The sequence below is a fragment of the Cimex lectularius genome, unplaced genomic scaffold, assembly GCF_000648675.2.
Source record: "Cimex lectularius strain Harlan isolate CLEC.00 unplaced genomic scaffold, Clec_2.1 scaffold79, whole genome shotgun sequence".
NCBI lineage: Eukaryota > Metazoa > Arthropoda > Insecta > Hemiptera > Cimicidae > Cimex > Cimex lectularius.
This window is the reverse complement of record NW_019392727.1, coordinates 1,369,211-1,387,615: the sequence shown is the minus strand read 5'-3', so window position 1 is coordinate 1,387,615 and position 18,405 is coordinate 1,369,211. Positions and strand designations below refer to the sequence as shown.

Below are 18,405 nucleotides of genomic sequence, written 5' to 3'. Positions count from 1 at the left end.
AACATCTGTTTTTGCTAAGATATTACAATGCAAAACTATTAGTAATAAACTAATTATAATTACTTATAATTAATAATAGTAATAACATAATTAGGAACTGCAGAAGATCTCAGCTAGTAAATCCCGAAGTCGCATATTTACTTTTTTTTATTTTTCTCTATAAGTCTATTTTTATTTTTAAGACTTATTTTTCTTTAAATCTATTTTCCCATTTAAACCAATAATTTTAAAAATAAATCTATTGGTCAAATGTAAAATTAAGACTATTTTTCCATTTAAACCAATAACTTTCTCTTTAAAATGATTGACTTAAATGGGAAAATAATCTTAATTTTACATTCATGACAGTAGTTAAAAAAATCTGTTTTTTCCGACATATTATAATGCAAAACTTTTAGTAATAAACTAATTAAATAACTTATAATTAATAACTTAATTGGGGATCGCGGTAGCTGAGTGGTTAAGGAATCAGAATCTCAGCTCCTACGGTCATTGGATCGATTCCCACTGTTGCCTCTAGAATTTTCTGATGCATAAGGGGAGTGGAGGCTGCAATGAAAGTTGACCCGGCACGAATTAATAGATGGTCCGGCGGGATCGAGTCTCACAGACCCTGAATTCAATCCAGACTCCTTTCAAAAATGCATTTCTTTGATGGAAGAACACAAATTGTGGTGTCTCAATTTACACAGATGTTGTTGCGAGCTTCCAAAGTGGAATCAGGAAGGAGTAAAACAAGCTGTAGAGCTGTAGTGTTAAGGGGAAGTCCTCCAGTTCCTGGTATCTATAATCAACTTAAAAAAATCGTAATTTGTTGATTAAAAGGTTGAACTATACATCTGTTTCTATGTTGTGTTATGTCACTAGATTTGAAACTGTAAAAAAAAAACTGACGATTTTGTCAGCTGTTTTATTACGCCTAATTTAGACTATGTTGTTCGATTTTTACTAGAGGTCTACAAAGTGATGAACCTGCAGCTCTGCAATTTCTGATCATTTTGGTCTGGATCCTAGAATAATCATTCAAATCGACCAAAGATTTAAACAAATTCAATGCATTTACGATAAAGTGTTGTTCTAAACAAACACAGTAATGCATAAGAAAATTAATTTAAACAAAAAATTGTCGCCCAGGAGGTTTAAAACTGAAATTCCAGTCAGTGTTGAACGTGATCTTTCAAGCCAACACGCTGATGTAAAACCCTCCTGTTCCACAGAAATTATTTTTATTCTTTTTGTCATTATTGAACAAAGGTAGACCTTCTATAATGAAGATCTGTTTTTCAACTTCTATTTTCAGAAATGATGTGTAGACTGGTTAAAATTATATCAAAGTAGATTTAAATGGACATTCTAAATTAAAATAAAAACTACATTTAAAAAACAAATACAAAATATTATTTTTACAATATAATACAATTCAGTATTCACTCCTAATATTTAATGTTAAAACTCCCGCGTAGAAAACTTGATTTTATGTCTCAGATCTAACTGTAATAAAATATGTTGATTTCTGAAATTTAATTGAGAATTAGTTCATCATGTGCAGTACCTTGATTTACTTTGATATTTGTGTGATATCTAAAAAAAAAAAATCACTCAAACAAAATGTTAAGTGCAACATCTTACATCTGCTATTTTTAAATGGTCATGATAAACATTTAGCGTTAATCTTAGTAGGTAGGCAATTTGAACTAAAAGCTAAATGGTTTGACACATTTCTTATAAATTACTCATGATTGAAAATCGATTTTTGTAAACTTTTTAGAAATGTAATGAAATTGATATTTCTACGGGACATTTAATGTACTGTGGCATCTTTGTTCACTGGTTGAAGGTTTAACGGTATGTAGTAATCAGGTTTATAAACACTGAAACAAGAGATGAAAAGTAATATTTATTAATGTTTAGCTTTAGCGAAAATTTCGAAGACATCATACTTACGAGTATGGAGAAAATGGATAGCCAATTACCAACAACTGGTGCTGTTTAATTCTCAGCCTCCACATTCCTTTGTGATATCCCCTTGCATCCAAATCCCATATTTTAAAGCACTAAAAAATTATTACATTATTTTACAAAAGTTGAAATTAAACATTAAATAGAACATACATGTATGATGTTAAAATGTCACTTTGAATTTCGACTGTAAAGAGAGATATATACATGCATACATGATTTAGAACAATTTTACACAAAACCATTACGACACCACAAGAATACCACCACATTTTATGTGACTATGAAATACTTGGCTCAAAATTGAATTATTCCAACCAACATATGTTTTGCAATTGGACCGGAACATGCATACATGATTTAGAACAATTTTACACAAAACCACTATGACACCACAAGAATAGCACCATACTTTATGTGAGTATGATGAAATACTTGGCTCAAAATGATTTTTCCAATCAACATATGTTTTGCAATTGGATCAGAACAAGCATACATGATTTACAACAATTTTACACAAAGCCACTATGACACCACAAGAATAGCACCACACTGTATGTGAGTATGATGAAATACTTGGCACAAAATGGTTTTTCCAATCAACATATGTTTTGCAATTCAACTGGGCCTTGAATATGACCCGAATAAAGGTCGAAACGTCGGCAAAAAAAAAAAAAAAAAAAAATGCAAAAGATGTTTTCCTAAAATACTTTATTCCTGGCTGCACCTAATGAGTTCAACAAATTATAAAAGCCAGTCCCTAAAAAACACACCTTGTACCTAAGAATGCAATGATAACAAAAACTAAGGTAGAAAAATTTGAAGATATTGCATTTCTACTTAGCAGGACAGTATACACATGCCTAATAATTTTCGACCTTGTATCACTAAAAAAAAAGTTTCAATGAAACTGATGACCCCCATGACCGAGCCTTTTCATGACAGTCATGATTCTCTGTTATAAAACAGTTCTAAAATTGATGGATTTTTTATGTGCTTCTTTCAAGTTTAAATAGATAATTTTTCCTATGACCTTTTGATTTTAATTAAAATTTACCATTTTAGGATAGTTTACAAATTTTAATGATGTCAGTTTTGAAAATTTTAGGGATTTTATCTTTCTTTTTATTTATTTTGTCCCATTTTTTGGGATTGGCCAATCCACACAATGGTCCCTTTCTTTACCATATTGGGCCAATCCAATTAATTAATTCTAACTCTTAAACAGTTATTTAAATACTTATTTATTATACACAAATCAATAGAAATCAATGACAAAATAATTAATTTTTGCTTTGCATACCTTTGCTACTTGAAGCCAAGTTTCAAAATCTTTGGAATCAACCATTTTGATAAAAAATATATAAATCTTATTAGAACTTCCCTAAAAAAAAAATTATCATGTATGTTGTATACATTATGTATATTTAATATAATAAAATTCAATACATATAAACCCTGTCAAAACAAACCTTAGGTTGAGAGGGAATAAAATTATCATCACATGGTGATTTGGTGTAGTTGAGAAATGTTCCATTTCTTATAATGTTATTTATCAGTTCTTCATATTTATTTTTCAAGATACTGGAAAAAAACCACATAATTATAACACACAATAAAAACTGTTCAATGTAAATAATAAAATATTTTCTTTCTCATAGCTTCAAAACCAAACTCGTAAAATTTGCACTGCATTCAGTAATGAAACAAGTGAGCGCTCTGCCCAAAAGTGGTTAAAAAGACAAATTCTGGGAATTAAAGATGAACCACAGTCTGGCAGAGAACCTTTGAGAAATGAATTCGGGGAAGCTATTGAACTTGATTTGAGTCAAACATGTCAGCTTGGCAAATGGTGAAGCAATGAAACCATTCGCTCTAGCTTTCATTGTCTTGGGAAGATGTGGAAGTTGATCAAATGGATTCCTCATAATTCAACCGATGGTAACATGCTTCAGCGTCTAAGCATTTGCTTTCAAGGCACAAATTAGAGATGAGTTTTGACTGGATTGTCACATATGATGAAAATTGGATTTTATGCAGTAACATTGTCTGTCACCACCCTGTCCCATTTTCGCAAAAACCAAATATTCACCAACAAACGGTGATGCTTTCTGTTTGGTGGAGCAGGCATTGTGAACTACCACCTCCTCCCACGTGGCCAGACTATCACCATCAGTCCATCAAAGACAGTGCTTAGGCTAATGAGGAAATTAATTATTAAAAATAAAAAACTTACGTTTCAATATTTTGCAATTTGGCATGTGGTTGTGTGTTAAAGGAATGACTCTTGAAGTAGCGATCTTGAAAATACGAATTCATATTTATTCCTGAGGATCCAAAATGAAATGTTCTTGACACTTCAGGTATAACACATTCTCTCCCCTTTCGAATATCTGACAGCCTCATCCACATATCCCAGTCCCACATCTATAATAAATTAAAAATGAAAAACAAAACAAAAAGCAAAAACAATTCACTAACTAATGCTAACTTAAAGTTTGGCTAGTTGAAACTCAAATATACTACAGTAAAAAGGTTCTTTTTGCCCTTTATTATAAACATAAATATTTTCCATCTGTTAATATTAACCTTTTCTGGAGTTGGCCATTTAGATTCTAATTCGTTCTTGTATAACACTCTGCTGAGTATCCAACCAAGGCCAGGCATAGTTTCAACTCTCAAAAGGGTAGAAACATTGCTGCTGGTTTCTTCATAACCTAAATCATTCCATGCTGATATGCAATATATTGTAGGATCCATCTCCAACAATTTGACTGTCTGGCTGAAGAAGCTACAATTAAATGGAAAATGAACTCATACAATAATGATAGGTACATAGGTAGGTATGTGTGAGATTTTGCATCCGTCAAAATAGGACCATTATGTTCCTATAAGTATGGATTATAGCTCACTACCCAGGTTTTTATTAGCTTCCGAACCTCTATGGAAAGGTAGATTTTGCCCTCTACGACCCAGTATATAATGTGAATGAAAAATTTACTCTACCTGATTCTACCTCGATGTTCAACATGGAATCTATGGCAATACTCAAGGCTATGGAATACGTACATCACATGCTTGAATACATTTCAAAAGTAGCAATCTTAACTGACTCTAAAAGGGTGGTATCCCATTTTGAAAATGCAAATAGTAACACCAGATTCGACCATATAACCATCGAAATACTATCTATATACAAGTGGTTAGTGAGGGGAGGAAAATAGGTCATCCTGTGCTGGAATAGAGGTGGAAATGAATTGGTCGATACATATGCTAAGGATTATAACAAATGCAGTGTGGCGCTGGCCCGAAGAGAAGTTATGAACGGTTCTGGGTGAAGTTAGGATTTATTTTTGGGAGCTGATTATCTGCACTAAATCAGACATCCTTGGCCTAGGATCATTCAAGAGAACTCATTTCAACATTGGAGACCAATATTCGGGAATGGTGTTTCCTTGAGGCGAAACCAATTTTCTTCTCTCTACAGGATCAGCATAGCGAGGCAAGAATTATCAACTTACATACAATTATACAATACAATCATCAACCATCGACTTTATTTGTAATCTTCCTTAATTAAAATTAATATAAGAAATTCAAAGGGATACTATTTATAGTATAGCAAGCACGTATGTACATAGTTTTCTGAAATTTGCTCATTGCACATGTACCTTGTATGTTAGGTTTTTTGTTTGTTTGTTTGTTTGTTTTGTTAAAAAAAAATTAAGAATCTTGTCATTATTATAGAATACATTATATCACCTTTCAAGTACAAGAAAATATATATTTTTTTAAATTAAAATATATAACTCCAGCAAGATAAATCCCCTTAATAGATATTTTTTGAATAGAAGGTAAGATCCAATTAAAAAGAAAAGTTTCGAAGGTCTTATTTTAATATCAGCTCAGCATGTTTCATTATAGGATTAAACGGTGTTAATGGCAATACAAGATGACAAATTGAGGCTTTTAAAAAAGGAAGGGTTACGTGACAGGCACGAAATCCATGATAGATTCCAAGGGGGACGACTGTATAGGTCAAGGCTTCCTATAGTACCTGAGGTTTCATGGTTTCAAAGGTATAGGGCCTCTCAAAATTTTTATTTAGTGACTGCTTGCATTCCGATAAGAGAGGGACTGTGGGGCACCTATAAATTCAGAATTTTTGGAGATGATTTATTTGTAGGAAGGCATTGATAGGCACTAGCTTGGAATCCCTGATCTGCTCAGGGAGGAGCGGCGTTCTGTATGAATTCAACAGGAAATGTAAAGTAGAAATCAAGTCTTCTGAGACATGGCCGATCTCGATAATCTCAGTTCCATCTAAAATACCCCGCAAATTTTCTAAGGGAAATTGACATTTGAACTTCTTCGAATGAAAATTAAGACTATTTTTCGTTGGCTATAGGTAACTCAGAAGGCTTAAAATATGGACCTTATTGAGGCCAATTTTGTAAAAAGCAGTCGACTACTTGTCCATAGTTAGTGTGAATACACAAGAAGCCGGGGAAAGTAAAACAGTACGGATAGATAGTCTTAATCATAATGACAATAATAAATATTACTGTAGTTAATAATTTGTTAGTTATGACTGAATTAAACATTTCATACAATAATTTATCTATCAAATGTTTAAATTAATGGCCACACTTAATAATTGTTTAATGCTTGTTATTATCATGAAAATAGCTACAGGATTAATTACAAAGTAAAGTACAGGCATGGATGAAAGCAATAAATTAAAATACCTGAAAAAATCTTCAGAAACGTCTAAATCTTCTTCCACAACTATAGCATACTGAGCTTTGGGGAACATATTAAAAATTGCAGAAAATGATGCTTTGTAGTGTTGAGATATTCTTGAATTTTTGTACCCAATGGGAGTGTGCTGTATACCACGGAGACCGAGTAGTTTAGTAACCTCAAGTGGTTCCTCAAAATAGCCGTCAATAAAAACAGTGATCATATCTTTTTGTGCACCTCTGGCTGACAGTAGAGACCTCAAAGTTCTGCAGAGAAGAAAATGATACATTATTATTTAATATTACGCGATTATAAATTTTGACACACTCAATTATTTTTCAACCATCTTACATAAGAAGAAACCCTGTTTTCAAAAAGTTACAAACAAGTAAGTACTCATTGTGATTGTGTCAATTTGATTTAGGGATGAGTGAAAAAATCTTTATCAGAGCAAAGGTCAAAGTCTTACAAGTATATGAAAGAGAGATAATTAGTGTCTGTGAACTTACGCACCAGGTAACCCAGAAAAGTTCATACTGTTTCACATTTGTTATTATTTTAATACCGTTAATCAATATATCAATTTACATAGGAGATTTAGGATATATAATACAAAGAGGATGATATGTCAGTTCATTTCTATTTACTATTTTTTTTCTCATGGCTTCAAAACCCACAAATCATGAGTGCTTATTGTATGAATTTTAGCTTGGTGCTAAGGCAGCCAAAGCAGCTTTTAAAGGGTGTTAGGGACAGGTTAGGTTAGTCTAGTTTAGGTAAAATTAAGTTAGTTGTAGGGTGTTTTGGGTAAAGTTAGGATTGGGTTAGGTTTGTATTGGGTTGTCCGGAAAATAATGCAGGATTTTAAGTTTTCATTAAAAAAAATCTATATAAAATATTCTGTTTACGTTTACAGGATTACTCATTTGTATGAATGTCAACACTTATTAATCCTCTTCCAAATGATATTGTTTGTTTACCTCTGTAGCATTCCGCTACTTGGAAATAATTCAGTCATCCTTATAATGTCAAAGCGAGAATTTCGTACGATTTTCTTTCACGAGTTTAAACTCGGCCGAAGCGGAGCCCAAACGGCTAGAAACATTAACCAAGTCTGGGGCGAGGGTTGTGTTAATGAGTGCACTGTGCAAAGGTGGTTTAAAAAATTTCGGGAGGGAGATTTCAGCCTTGAAGATGAAGAAGGTCGTGGAAGGCCTTCCTCTCTTAATGATGATGTTCTGCGATCAGTGGTGGAAGAAAACCCCAAAACAACTGTTCGAGAACTTGCAGAGCAACTCAAAGTCAGTAAAACGACCGTCGCTGACCACCTCAAGGCGATTGGAAAAGTGAAAAAACTCGAAAATTGGGTTCCACACTCATTAAACGATCGCCAAAAAAATCAGCGCTTTGATGTTTGTGCATCACTTCTTTGTCGAAACAAAAATGACCCATTTCTGGCCAGAATTGTTACATGTGACGAAAAGTGGATTCTCTACGATAACACTAGACGTTCTGGACAGTGGCTCGACAAAGGAGAAGCTCCAATACATTTTCCAAAGCCCCCAACTCATCAAAAAAAGGTAATGGTTACGGTATGGTGGGCTTCATTTGGTTTAATACACTACAGCTTCTTAAATCCTGGCGAAACCATCAATGCTGAATCATACTGTAACCAAATTAATACCATGCATCAGAAATTGGCAGTAATGAAGCCCTCTTTGGTCAATCGGAAAGGGCCCATTTTGTTGCATGACAACGCTCGACCACATGTGTCACGTGTAACGTCACAAAAATTATTGGAGCTTGGCTATGAAACTTTGCCTCACCCACCCTACTCTCCGGACCTCTCGCCTACTGACTACCATTTTTTTAGACACCTGGACCACTACTTACAACACATAATATTCAAAAATCAAACGGAACTGGAAAATGCATTTATTGACTTTATCAATTCTAAAAATTCTGAATTCTACTCAGACGGAATTAATAAGTTACCAACACGTTGGGAGAAATGTATTGAGAGTATGGGAAATTATTTTGATTAAAGAACATTGCTTTAAAGTAACTAGTTTCTTTTTTTTTGTTTAATACCAAAATCCTGCATTATTTTCCGGACAACCCAATATATTGTACATCTGTAAGAGGTCAATACCGTAAAAACAGCCTCAAGCAAAAAATAAAGAAAAAATCACAACAGGTTGGTATATTGTAAGTTAGTTTAACGTTTTTCCATGAAGCGGAGAAAATATGTAAGTGCAAAGCGAGAGTTTCGCTATCTCAAATTTTTTTATATTGTTTTCACTTATTGTACCTAATAATTTTTGCCATTTGTGGATCTTTCAAGTGGACAAAATCCCATTCCTGAATGGTGTCCGTTTGTGGGAAGTTCAACTAAATGTGTGGTGTTTAGTGAATGTAGTATTAAAAATATGAGTTTGCAAGACCAGTTTTTGATGTACAATTCCCTAATTTGGGTTCCATATTATAGCAATATTAGTTATGCAATTGAAAAAACTCAAAACAAAAATTGTAAGGCATATAAATTATAAACAAAATATAAAATCTGAAGAAATATCATACATAAGTATAAGGGAAATGCTAGCCCCTAATATAGAACCCAGAAGATCTTGGATAGTTTTATTTATAAAGTAAAAAATAAAAATTAGGTAAAGTGATATATTATTTTTGAATTTAATAGGAAAATGTTATTATATTTAAGGAATTTGAACAATATAGTAAATTTTATGGTTTTTTGTTCAGTTTTTAAGTTAAAACAGCTGAAGAGAGGGAGCGGGCAGCACCCTGAAATCGATATGTGTAAATAAATAACAAATATTTTTATGAAATTGGGTTTTTTGGTTGTTTCTGTCTATGGAATATACTAAATAATAAGATAAATAAATAAAACATGGTCATTTCTATATACATAAACTACTGAAGTAGGACACGGTGTTAGGTACAGCAAGGAGGTGGTTGAACATAACAAAATAAAAATAAAACGTAGCTTACCGGTATAAATAGTGTGGCCTATTGCTAGCTATTACCACGACCGGCACGTTTATAACATTGTTACCTTCTACCTAGAAACCACAGATAAAATTATGTTCAAAAGAAACGTTAACAAAAGGAAAAATTCAATTTTGTGCTTGTTGACTGACTGGCTCGGGGTTGAAAGTGAGTGAAGCCGGTTCTTCACAGCTGCAAACGCTACCGTAGCCTTCAATTCTGTTGCAGAATTGCAATCTTCTTTTGTTTTCTTCATTATCAGGCCATGCACAAACACTTCCTAATGACAAATATTAAATTACTTTTCATTGCTAAACTAATATAATGATGTTTTTGTTCTGAATCCAAACTAACTGAATTAAATTTCAATGATATCTGCTGGAAATTTTTTTTTTACATTTTTGTATGAAGGATGTTAAATGCGAACACCTGACTTTGAAATACACAGTCTAAAATTTCATAAAATGTACTATTAAAACGCATTAATTTATTTGGCAATGTTTTATTAAAAAAAAAATCTTTTAAACTGTTGATATTTCCCTCTGATATTGGTCGGCGGGGTGATAAACCTTTAGTTTGTTTGTTACTGATCATGTTGGTCTGTCAATCCTCAGCCTTTGATCTGTTGTTTTTAGCTTATCTCCATATTCAGTACTGGGTATGTTCTGAGGATGGTGAGAGAAATGCATCTGACAGCTCAAATCAGAAAGAAAAAGCAGATGATGATGACCATGCCCAAATGATTGATAATGAACAAACTACAGTTTATATTATAATTTGGACCAATTTGTGATTAGATGATGGGAAGGAAATAAATTGTCTTTTCCACAGTAGCCTATGGTGATGAAGATAATTTATTTCCTACCCATCATTATTTTATGGAGTTCCACAAAATCAGGATTGACATAATCAAAAAGTCAATTTATGATTATTGTTATCAATACAGTAAAAATATGTATATACTTGCATAATCATCCAAATTTATAAGGATAAAGGGCTACTAATAGGCTGCTAAGGTGATATTTAAATCAACCCTACTAATAAATTTCTGTAAAACTCGTGCCACGTGATAAAAAAAGACATTTTTGAAGGTGTGTTAATGATAAAGCAGTTTGCAAGTTATATATTATGTGGTAACATTTTAAGCTTTCATGCTAACTGATGGGGTTGCTAATACGATGTTAACACTAAAAAAATTCAAAACCATAAAATGTTTTTTGTCAGCTCTTTAATAAACTACTTAAACTATGGTAGTAGACAAGGGTTTTTTCAACTGAAGGAATTTTAGCATTCACAGACTTTTAGCATTCGTACTTTTGACCACAAGTTGATGATTTCTGATTAAACTGATCAACTTTGTTTTGCTGTATGTACCAGAAGAGATGTGTTTCGGTAATTTTTTTTTCCTTCAACGGTTTAGTGATATTTGGTCTGTTTTAACTGAGTTAAAAAAACCCTTAACCGAGTTTATCAAGAATAAATAAATATTCTATTAATTCGTGTGTGAAAATATACAATCTCACGTAGTATACTGATTATCACTGAAACACATGCAAGGAAGGAAAAAAAAGAGTTCTATTTGGTCACATACAGGGTGAGTCAGTTTTGGACACACCATAGGAAAAAAAGTGTCAGTTGCGTTTAAATTCGACTCATTTGTCCTTTCCCTAAATAAAAATAGAGGTAAGCCATATTATTTCGATGCACATAGGAAAAAATGCATTAGTTTTTATGTTAATTTTTTTCCTTTTGATAAAAGCTCTGTTTCTTCCATTGTTTACAATTGTACAGTTAATAAAACAAGTCGGCATACACGCCCAAAAATTTATTATTTCTTTTTAAAAGAAAAATAAATGTTTTATTACTTACTATAAAACTAAGAAAAACAATATTTGAAATGTTGAAACCTGTATTATTTTTGGATGAGGAATATATATAAGTAGTTAACATTTAAAAAAAAATATTATTTCTGTTTTAAACAAAATAAGTTTGAATACACCTTTGGTTTAATTCCTTAACAACAACAACAACAACAACAACAACAACAACAACAACAAAACATTCTGATCTTTTATTTTCAAATTTAGTTAGCAATACTTAAAAATGAATTGTGTGAGGCAACAATCTTATAAATATTTTATTATAATGGTGAAATTAGGAGTTGATAGTACAACACCGTAATCACCTTCTACAAGTGCCCTAGCACTAGATGGAGATCTTCAAAGGGAATGACATTCATGAACACCTCAAATGGTTCTTAATACCGTTGAAAAATATGGTATTAGCTCACAACATGTCCTTTATCAGTAAATTTAACAGAAACAAGAGAGTTGAAAATCATACATAAAAAGCCTTCAACCTGTAGGGACAGTGTAATTTGTGGTGATGAGTCAAAATTTAATGTTTTATGTTCTGATGGGAATGGTAGAGAGTGGCAAAAAAATTAAATAAATAAAGCTATGAAATTAAAAAATACGACGGTGAAGCAAGTTGGGGGGAGGAATAATAATGGTATGGGGGTGTATGGCATCATCAGGGGTTGTTGAATTAAAAATTTATTGAGGGGATCATGGACCAATATGTTTGTTTATATAGACATTCTTAGAGAAAATTTAAATCCCAGTGCCCAAAACTTGGAATTTTTGCAAATTTCATTTCCATTGTCTTATGTATTAATATTTTAAAGATTTAATTTAGTTTGTTGTAAAAAAATTTTGATTAGTAGTACTGTGTAGGTATGAGAATGTCCTCAATCACTGTTTTAAAAAACAATTTAATTACAAACCGAAAAAACATAGTGGACATAAAGAAAAAAACCCAATGCAATTTTCTTATGGTGCATTGAAATATCTAACACACCTCTTTTTTTAGGGAAAGCACAAGTGAGTCAAATTTGAATACAACTAACATTACGGTGCATACAAAACTGAGAATAAAACCATGCATTTGTAAAATTGTAACACGATTTGACTTCAAAACCTACACTATTTCAAACTCACTAAAAACACATTAAAATCATGTGGAAGAAACAGAAAACAAACAAAACAAGTGCTATTTATCATAACAAATGCACTGAACAAATGTTAGGTTTACTTTCAACTGGGATTAGGGGAACTTGAACCCTGAGAATAACTGAAGTTCCCCAAGAGCTGAAAGCAGCACTTTTGCTATAAGATTCCCCATAAACCTTTCCACCTTTCTGAGTGACCATCGCCCACATATCACGCCAACTTAATCCTTGGGCATGTCTCGAGCCTAACCTTCCCAAAAGATTACGAGCTGCTGTTTTTAACTGAAAAGTTCCTTCATCCTGCAATAAGGTTAAAAAGAACTGTACATAAATAAATATGAAAAAAGCAAATGAATAAGCTTCATTGGATAATGATTAATTAAATTTTCTGTGAACTGATTAAGAGTGGAAATTCTCATGAATGTTGCTAAAGCCAATAAGCATTTTTCAATTCTTTATTTTGACAGGCTGACGGACCATATTTGCAAACACGTGCACACGCAAACGCACACACACACACACACACACAGAGGAGAGGGAGGGAGGGAGGGAGAGAGAGAGAGAAAGANGAAGATGTGTGAGGCTGTAAGGTGTGTGTGTGTATGTATAGCAGATAATAAAAATGAGTATTATTATATTTCTGAAAACTTACTTTAATAGCAAAAATGATTATTCTTCCATCAGAAATCATACTTAAAAATAAAGACATTGCTTCATCTTCGTGTAAAGAATATGTATCAAAGAGTCGCTGTGACATAACACTTCCGCTTGCTTGGTTTAATACAACTACATGGATTCCTCTCCCCTCACCCTTTTCTCCATCTTCTAAAATCTGAGTAATTATTTATTAAAAAAAATGTTTGCTTTTTTTAAACAAATTTTATGCATACTGTAGCTCCATCAATTGTCACTGTGACTCGAGATTGACTAGAAAGCACTTCTATTGTTAGAGATGCTGGCATTATATCTTGGACCACAAAACCACCGTGTTCCTTTTCATCTTGCACTACAAAACTGGATCCTGTAAATATTTACAAAATGATGGTAATTAATGATAAGTTGTTAAATTGGCAAAATGGTAAGCATTAGGGAATGCAAAATGTGTACCAAAATTATTAAGTTCACCTCTCAACCTTTGACTTGTGTCCAAAATGAAAATCATGTTTATGCCGATTGTAAATATCAAGATAACAACAAGCAAAGTCTGAAAAATAAAAAAGTTTCTCTACAATAAAAGAATTACTATGATTCCATAAAAAAAGAGCTAAAAATAGTTTTTTTTTTTTAATGTAGTCTTTTCTACTACAGTAAAATTATTGTGTTTTAGGGGAGGGAGAAGGAACAGATATTCCAGGGGGGACAGTGGGAATCAAACTCACAACCTAGGGTCTGTAACAAGATGAAAGGCTGATGCTCTATCCACTTGGCCACTGGGTTCACATGGTAAACAACATCCACGTTAAGGATAAAAAGGAATGAGCCTATCCGCAGAATCAGCTGGGAACTAGAAAAAAATGCCGCGTTATTCTTGAACCACAAGTCCAAAAGAAGTTCGAAACAGAAAATAATACACTAACACCAGTAACCTCTTAAAATTTACTAATCGATCTGACAACCCATTTGAACCCAACTATGACTGCGTGAGACATACTAATTTTTAAGTTATTAATTTTTTATGTATCCGTTCAGAGTATAATGCATGACACATTGAGGGAAATGAAATCTTGAAGGAACCAAACTTGAGATAGAAACACACTATAAGAAACATTTTGAGAAAATACTAAAAAATTTAAATCATTCACAGGATATAAGCTAGAATCTACTTGCAAGGGGCAAGAAAGAAATTTCCGAATGTTTAAGAGTAAGCGAGGTGAAACATGGAAAATTTACATGGCTATCCTTTTAAAGTGGGATGTGCCGTTGTGCAACAATGCTGAAGTAATTATATTGGTACAGTTAACCAACCATTGCAACTAGAGTAAATAATAAAATTCACTGAGTGATTTTAACTAATAATAACTATAAAAACAAGGGTTTTTAATAAACTCCACAGTTAAGTTAAAGAATTAACATAGAATGGTCTCAAAATTTTTGATGTAATTTCTATTTGCTCATAACTGTACTTTGTGGGATTTCGAAAGCCGTACTAATGTGAGAAAATAAATTTCACACAAAGCTAGAAAAGCAGTTGCACACAGCTGTAGAAACAAATTATTTGAGGAGATACCAGTACAATTTCCTTATAGATGCTTTCTCCGAAATGTATTCAGTATAAGGAGACGAATTTCCTCACCTGAAAAAACTTGTTGAAAATGTGGTTTTTGGTCAGTATTTCTTTTGAGAATTTATTCAATCTGGACAAATTGACGTCCCTTTTGGGGATAAATGGCTCAGCCCTAGGGTTCGGCTGCCAAAAATCCATGTTAATTTTTATTCAAACAAGGCTCATGAATAGAATTTTCAAGAAAGAAAAGCATTTTTCCAGGAGGGCGAGCCTTCAAAATTAATCAGTCGGTGTGTCTCTAGTGTCTCTCTAACTCTGCGTCTCTGCTCTCTGCCCAGAAGCTGGAAGGTTACATCTTGGGAACGTAACTCGATAGTTTTAATTTGATTATGATCAATTGTTTATTTAAATTTAAAAAAAAATAATAAAGCCATCACATTTTCGTGACATTGTTGATGTTTATTCTAAAATACCTGGGGCAATGATTATTATTTCATTCGTTGGACAGTTCAACACCTCTATATATTCGCAGCAAAGGCAGTGGAAATCGATTCTTTTCTGTATAACATTAAAAAAAGCAGTTCTTTCATTTCTAAGAGTAATCCATCGTTATTTTTGACCACCTATTTCAACAAATCTATTAAAAGAAATTTGAAAAGAAAACTTAATTCAAACGAAGTAATAATTGGTATGTAATAAGTTGTCAACGAGTTATTTCTGAAAGAATAAGACTCTAAAATTCAAAATTAGGTTCTATGGTATACCAATTACCAATACATCCAAATTGGAAGAAATAGGAGAAGGACCGAATTTCTCCCTGGCAAACCCCCTGAGACAAATGTCTTTAATCTTCCATAAAAAAATCACAGGAAATACACAAGAAAGAACTGGTAGGTACACAGATTTAATGTCGGATTATAGTTAATAGCCCTAAGCTAGTTTTGAAGTGTCTCTATTCTTCAATGCCTGAAGGAAAACAATAAAATAACCCTAATATGGGTGGCAGAATGTGAGATTGGAAGAAATAAACTAGCCGACAAACTTACAGAAGGAGTGCGCACCACTGGACACATGCCTTTAATCTTCCAGGTCGACCTCTATGAAATAGAATTCTGTGCATAGGAAATACACAATAAGTAACTGGAAGGTGCACCGATACAAGTTCATGGCCCCAAGCAAGTTTTGAGGTGTCTCTAGTCTTCAATGCCTGGGGAAAAAACAATAAGAGAACCCTAAAATGGGTGCCAGAATGTGATATTGGAAGAAATGAACTAGTTGACAAACTTACTGAAGGAGTGCACCATTGCACAAATGTCTTTAATCTTCCAAGCTGACCTCTATGAGATCGCACTCTGTGCACATGAAATACAAAATAAGTACGCCTGAAAGAAAACAATAAAATAACTCTAATATGGGTGCCAGAATGTGAGATTGGAAGAAACGAACTAGCCGAAAAAACTTACAGGAGTGAACCACTGGACACATGCTTTTCATTCCAAGTCGACCACTACGAAATGGAATTCTGTGCACAGGAAATACACAATAAGTTACTGGAAGGTGCACCGATACAAGTTCATATCCCCAAGCAAGTTTTGAAGTGTCTCTAGTCTTCAATGCCTGGGAAAAAAAACAGTAAGATAACCCTAAAATGGGTGCCAGAATGTGATATTGGAAGAAACGAACTAGCTGACAAAATTACAGAAGGAGTGAGCACCATTGAACACATGCCTTTAATCTTCCAAGCTGACCTCTATGAGATCGCTCTCTGTGCACAGGAAATACACAATAAGTATCTGGAAGGTGCGCAGATACAAGTTTATATTCCCAAGCTAGTCTTATAGTGTCTTTAGTTTTCAATGCCTCAAAACAATAAGATAACCCTAAAGTGAATACCAGTACATGAGACTGGAGGTAACTGAATTAGTCGATGAATTTACTAAAGAATTGACCCATTTAAACCAAGTATTAGGCACCCAGCAAAGTATGCTGAAAGTAGAAATGATCACACGTCGAGTGATAAGAGAAAAGGATCTCACTGGATTACAATACCAGGCCTAAAGTAAGAGAGCAGTATAACTATTTATGAACGGAACAGCTCCAACACAATGTGTAAATAAAAAAGCCTTGAATCTTATTACCAAGTAAAGCTTACAAGTGGACGTTGTTAAAAGAGATGCCCTTTTCATCGTACCATCGAAACATGTCATTTTCCTGCCAGTACCCTGGTCCAAAGAACGAAACAACATTCATCAGTAGCAACTACTTGCATCCCATCTTTTTGTATCCATTAATTAATTGACTAAGTACTGAAAACATACAAATACCTATGACTTGCGCACGATAGGCGCAAACTCTCCAGGCTAAACAAAAGCTTGTTAAGAGGCAAAGGAAGTGTTAATTTCAATAATTTTTAATTCTCTGACACAAAGCTTTAAGTGTATACGTAAATTCGGCTCCTTCCTCCGCGAATCTTTGAAGCGTGAAGAGATGATGGTCCACTGAACTCGGCCGTCTCTCTGACCAACCGACCATCAACTTCAGACAGATATTTAACAATAGTTTACTGAAACTGATGTGTAATTGTGAAGTGAGCTTTAAATAGAACCGCGAAAGGCAAACCAGAATCGAGCAATACCTACACGTGACCTTGGAAATGCAATAATAGCATTGCATTAAGCAGTCGAGCTACTACAGAGTATTTATTAACTAATATTGAAAGCGATTGGGAAAATAACGAAATCCAAGGATTTATTTTTAAAGTGGCTTTATTTTAGCAACTATTTAACATATAAAAATTGGAAACAACAATTTTAAATCTCGAAGTTTTAGGAGTACCAAGTTAATAAAAAAGGTCAATGATGATGCCCATCGTTGGCCTTATCAGTTAAGCCATATGTTTTTTCCATTAAAAAGTCCAACTCTTTACTGAAAAACGTTTCGTCAATTAGCAGACAGCTTTTAATTTTGGTAATAAGCGTCGAAGAAAAATCTAAGTCTAAAAACAATATATTCTTTGTCTACAAACAGATACATAATCATATTGATGTCCTGATATCCTTTTTTCTCTTAACTTTCGCATACCTCCTTGCAACACCAGACAGCAGTTTACTTTCTCTAAAAAGTCTCATTCTTCCAATTACACTAAGTACTCCTGCATACCTAGATTAACGGAATTAACACTTTACCTAAAATTGGTGATATTTACCATTTATCTCTTCATTAAACTAGATTGTTTTGATCTCCATAATTTCACATGTACTTAGTTTCGTTAATTAAAAATGTAAAAATGTTGTCTTTGTTGTATTGTTTGTATTCTGGAATTACCTACTCCGGTGACATTACCAAACGAAAGGATTGGACGTAAATCCTTTTCGTATTCATAGAATATTCAACACGGCTGGAATTACTTTTCAACTGCAGTAAAACTGGATAAGTAAAAAAAAAAAAAAAAAAACTTTCAGAA

At 33.2% G+C, this 18,405-nt stretch overlaps 1 protein-coding gene across 4 annotated transcripts; it reads right to left on the bottom strand.

The window, feature by feature from the left end:
* Positions 1-1,375: 1,375 nt before the first annotated feature.
* On the bottom strand, positions 1,376-15,292 carry LOC106663353 (protein O-linked-mannose beta-1,2-N-acetylglucosaminyltransferase 1-like). 4 transcript variants are annotated; one of them, XM_014388146.2, is made up of 14 exons: positions 15,012-15,292; positions 13,826-13,922; positions 13,609-13,739; positions 13,371-13,550; positions 12,802-13,018; positions 9,861-9,988; positions 9,712-9,782; positions 6,708-6,968; positions 4,549-4,750; positions 4,196-4,386; positions 3,432-3,543; positions 3,263-3,343; positions 1,945-2,054; positions 1,376-1,871 (listed from the first exon to the last, which is right to left on the bottom strand). In XM_014388146.2, exons 1-14 carry the CDS (start codon positions 15,138-15,140, stop codon positions 1,802-1,804), a joined length of 1,980 nt encoding a protein of 659 aa, XP_014243632.1. In that variant the 5' UTR covers positions 15,141-15,292; the 3' UTR covers positions 1,376-1,801. The 4 variants fall into 4 exon arrangements, with proteins under 4 accessions (XP_014243632.1, XP_014243634.1, XP_014243633.1 ...); XM_014388148.2 differs by having other exon boundaries at positions 12,904-13,018; XM_014388147.2 differs by having other exon boundaries at positions 13,844-13,922.
* Positions 15,293-18,405: the final 3,113 nt, after the last annotated feature.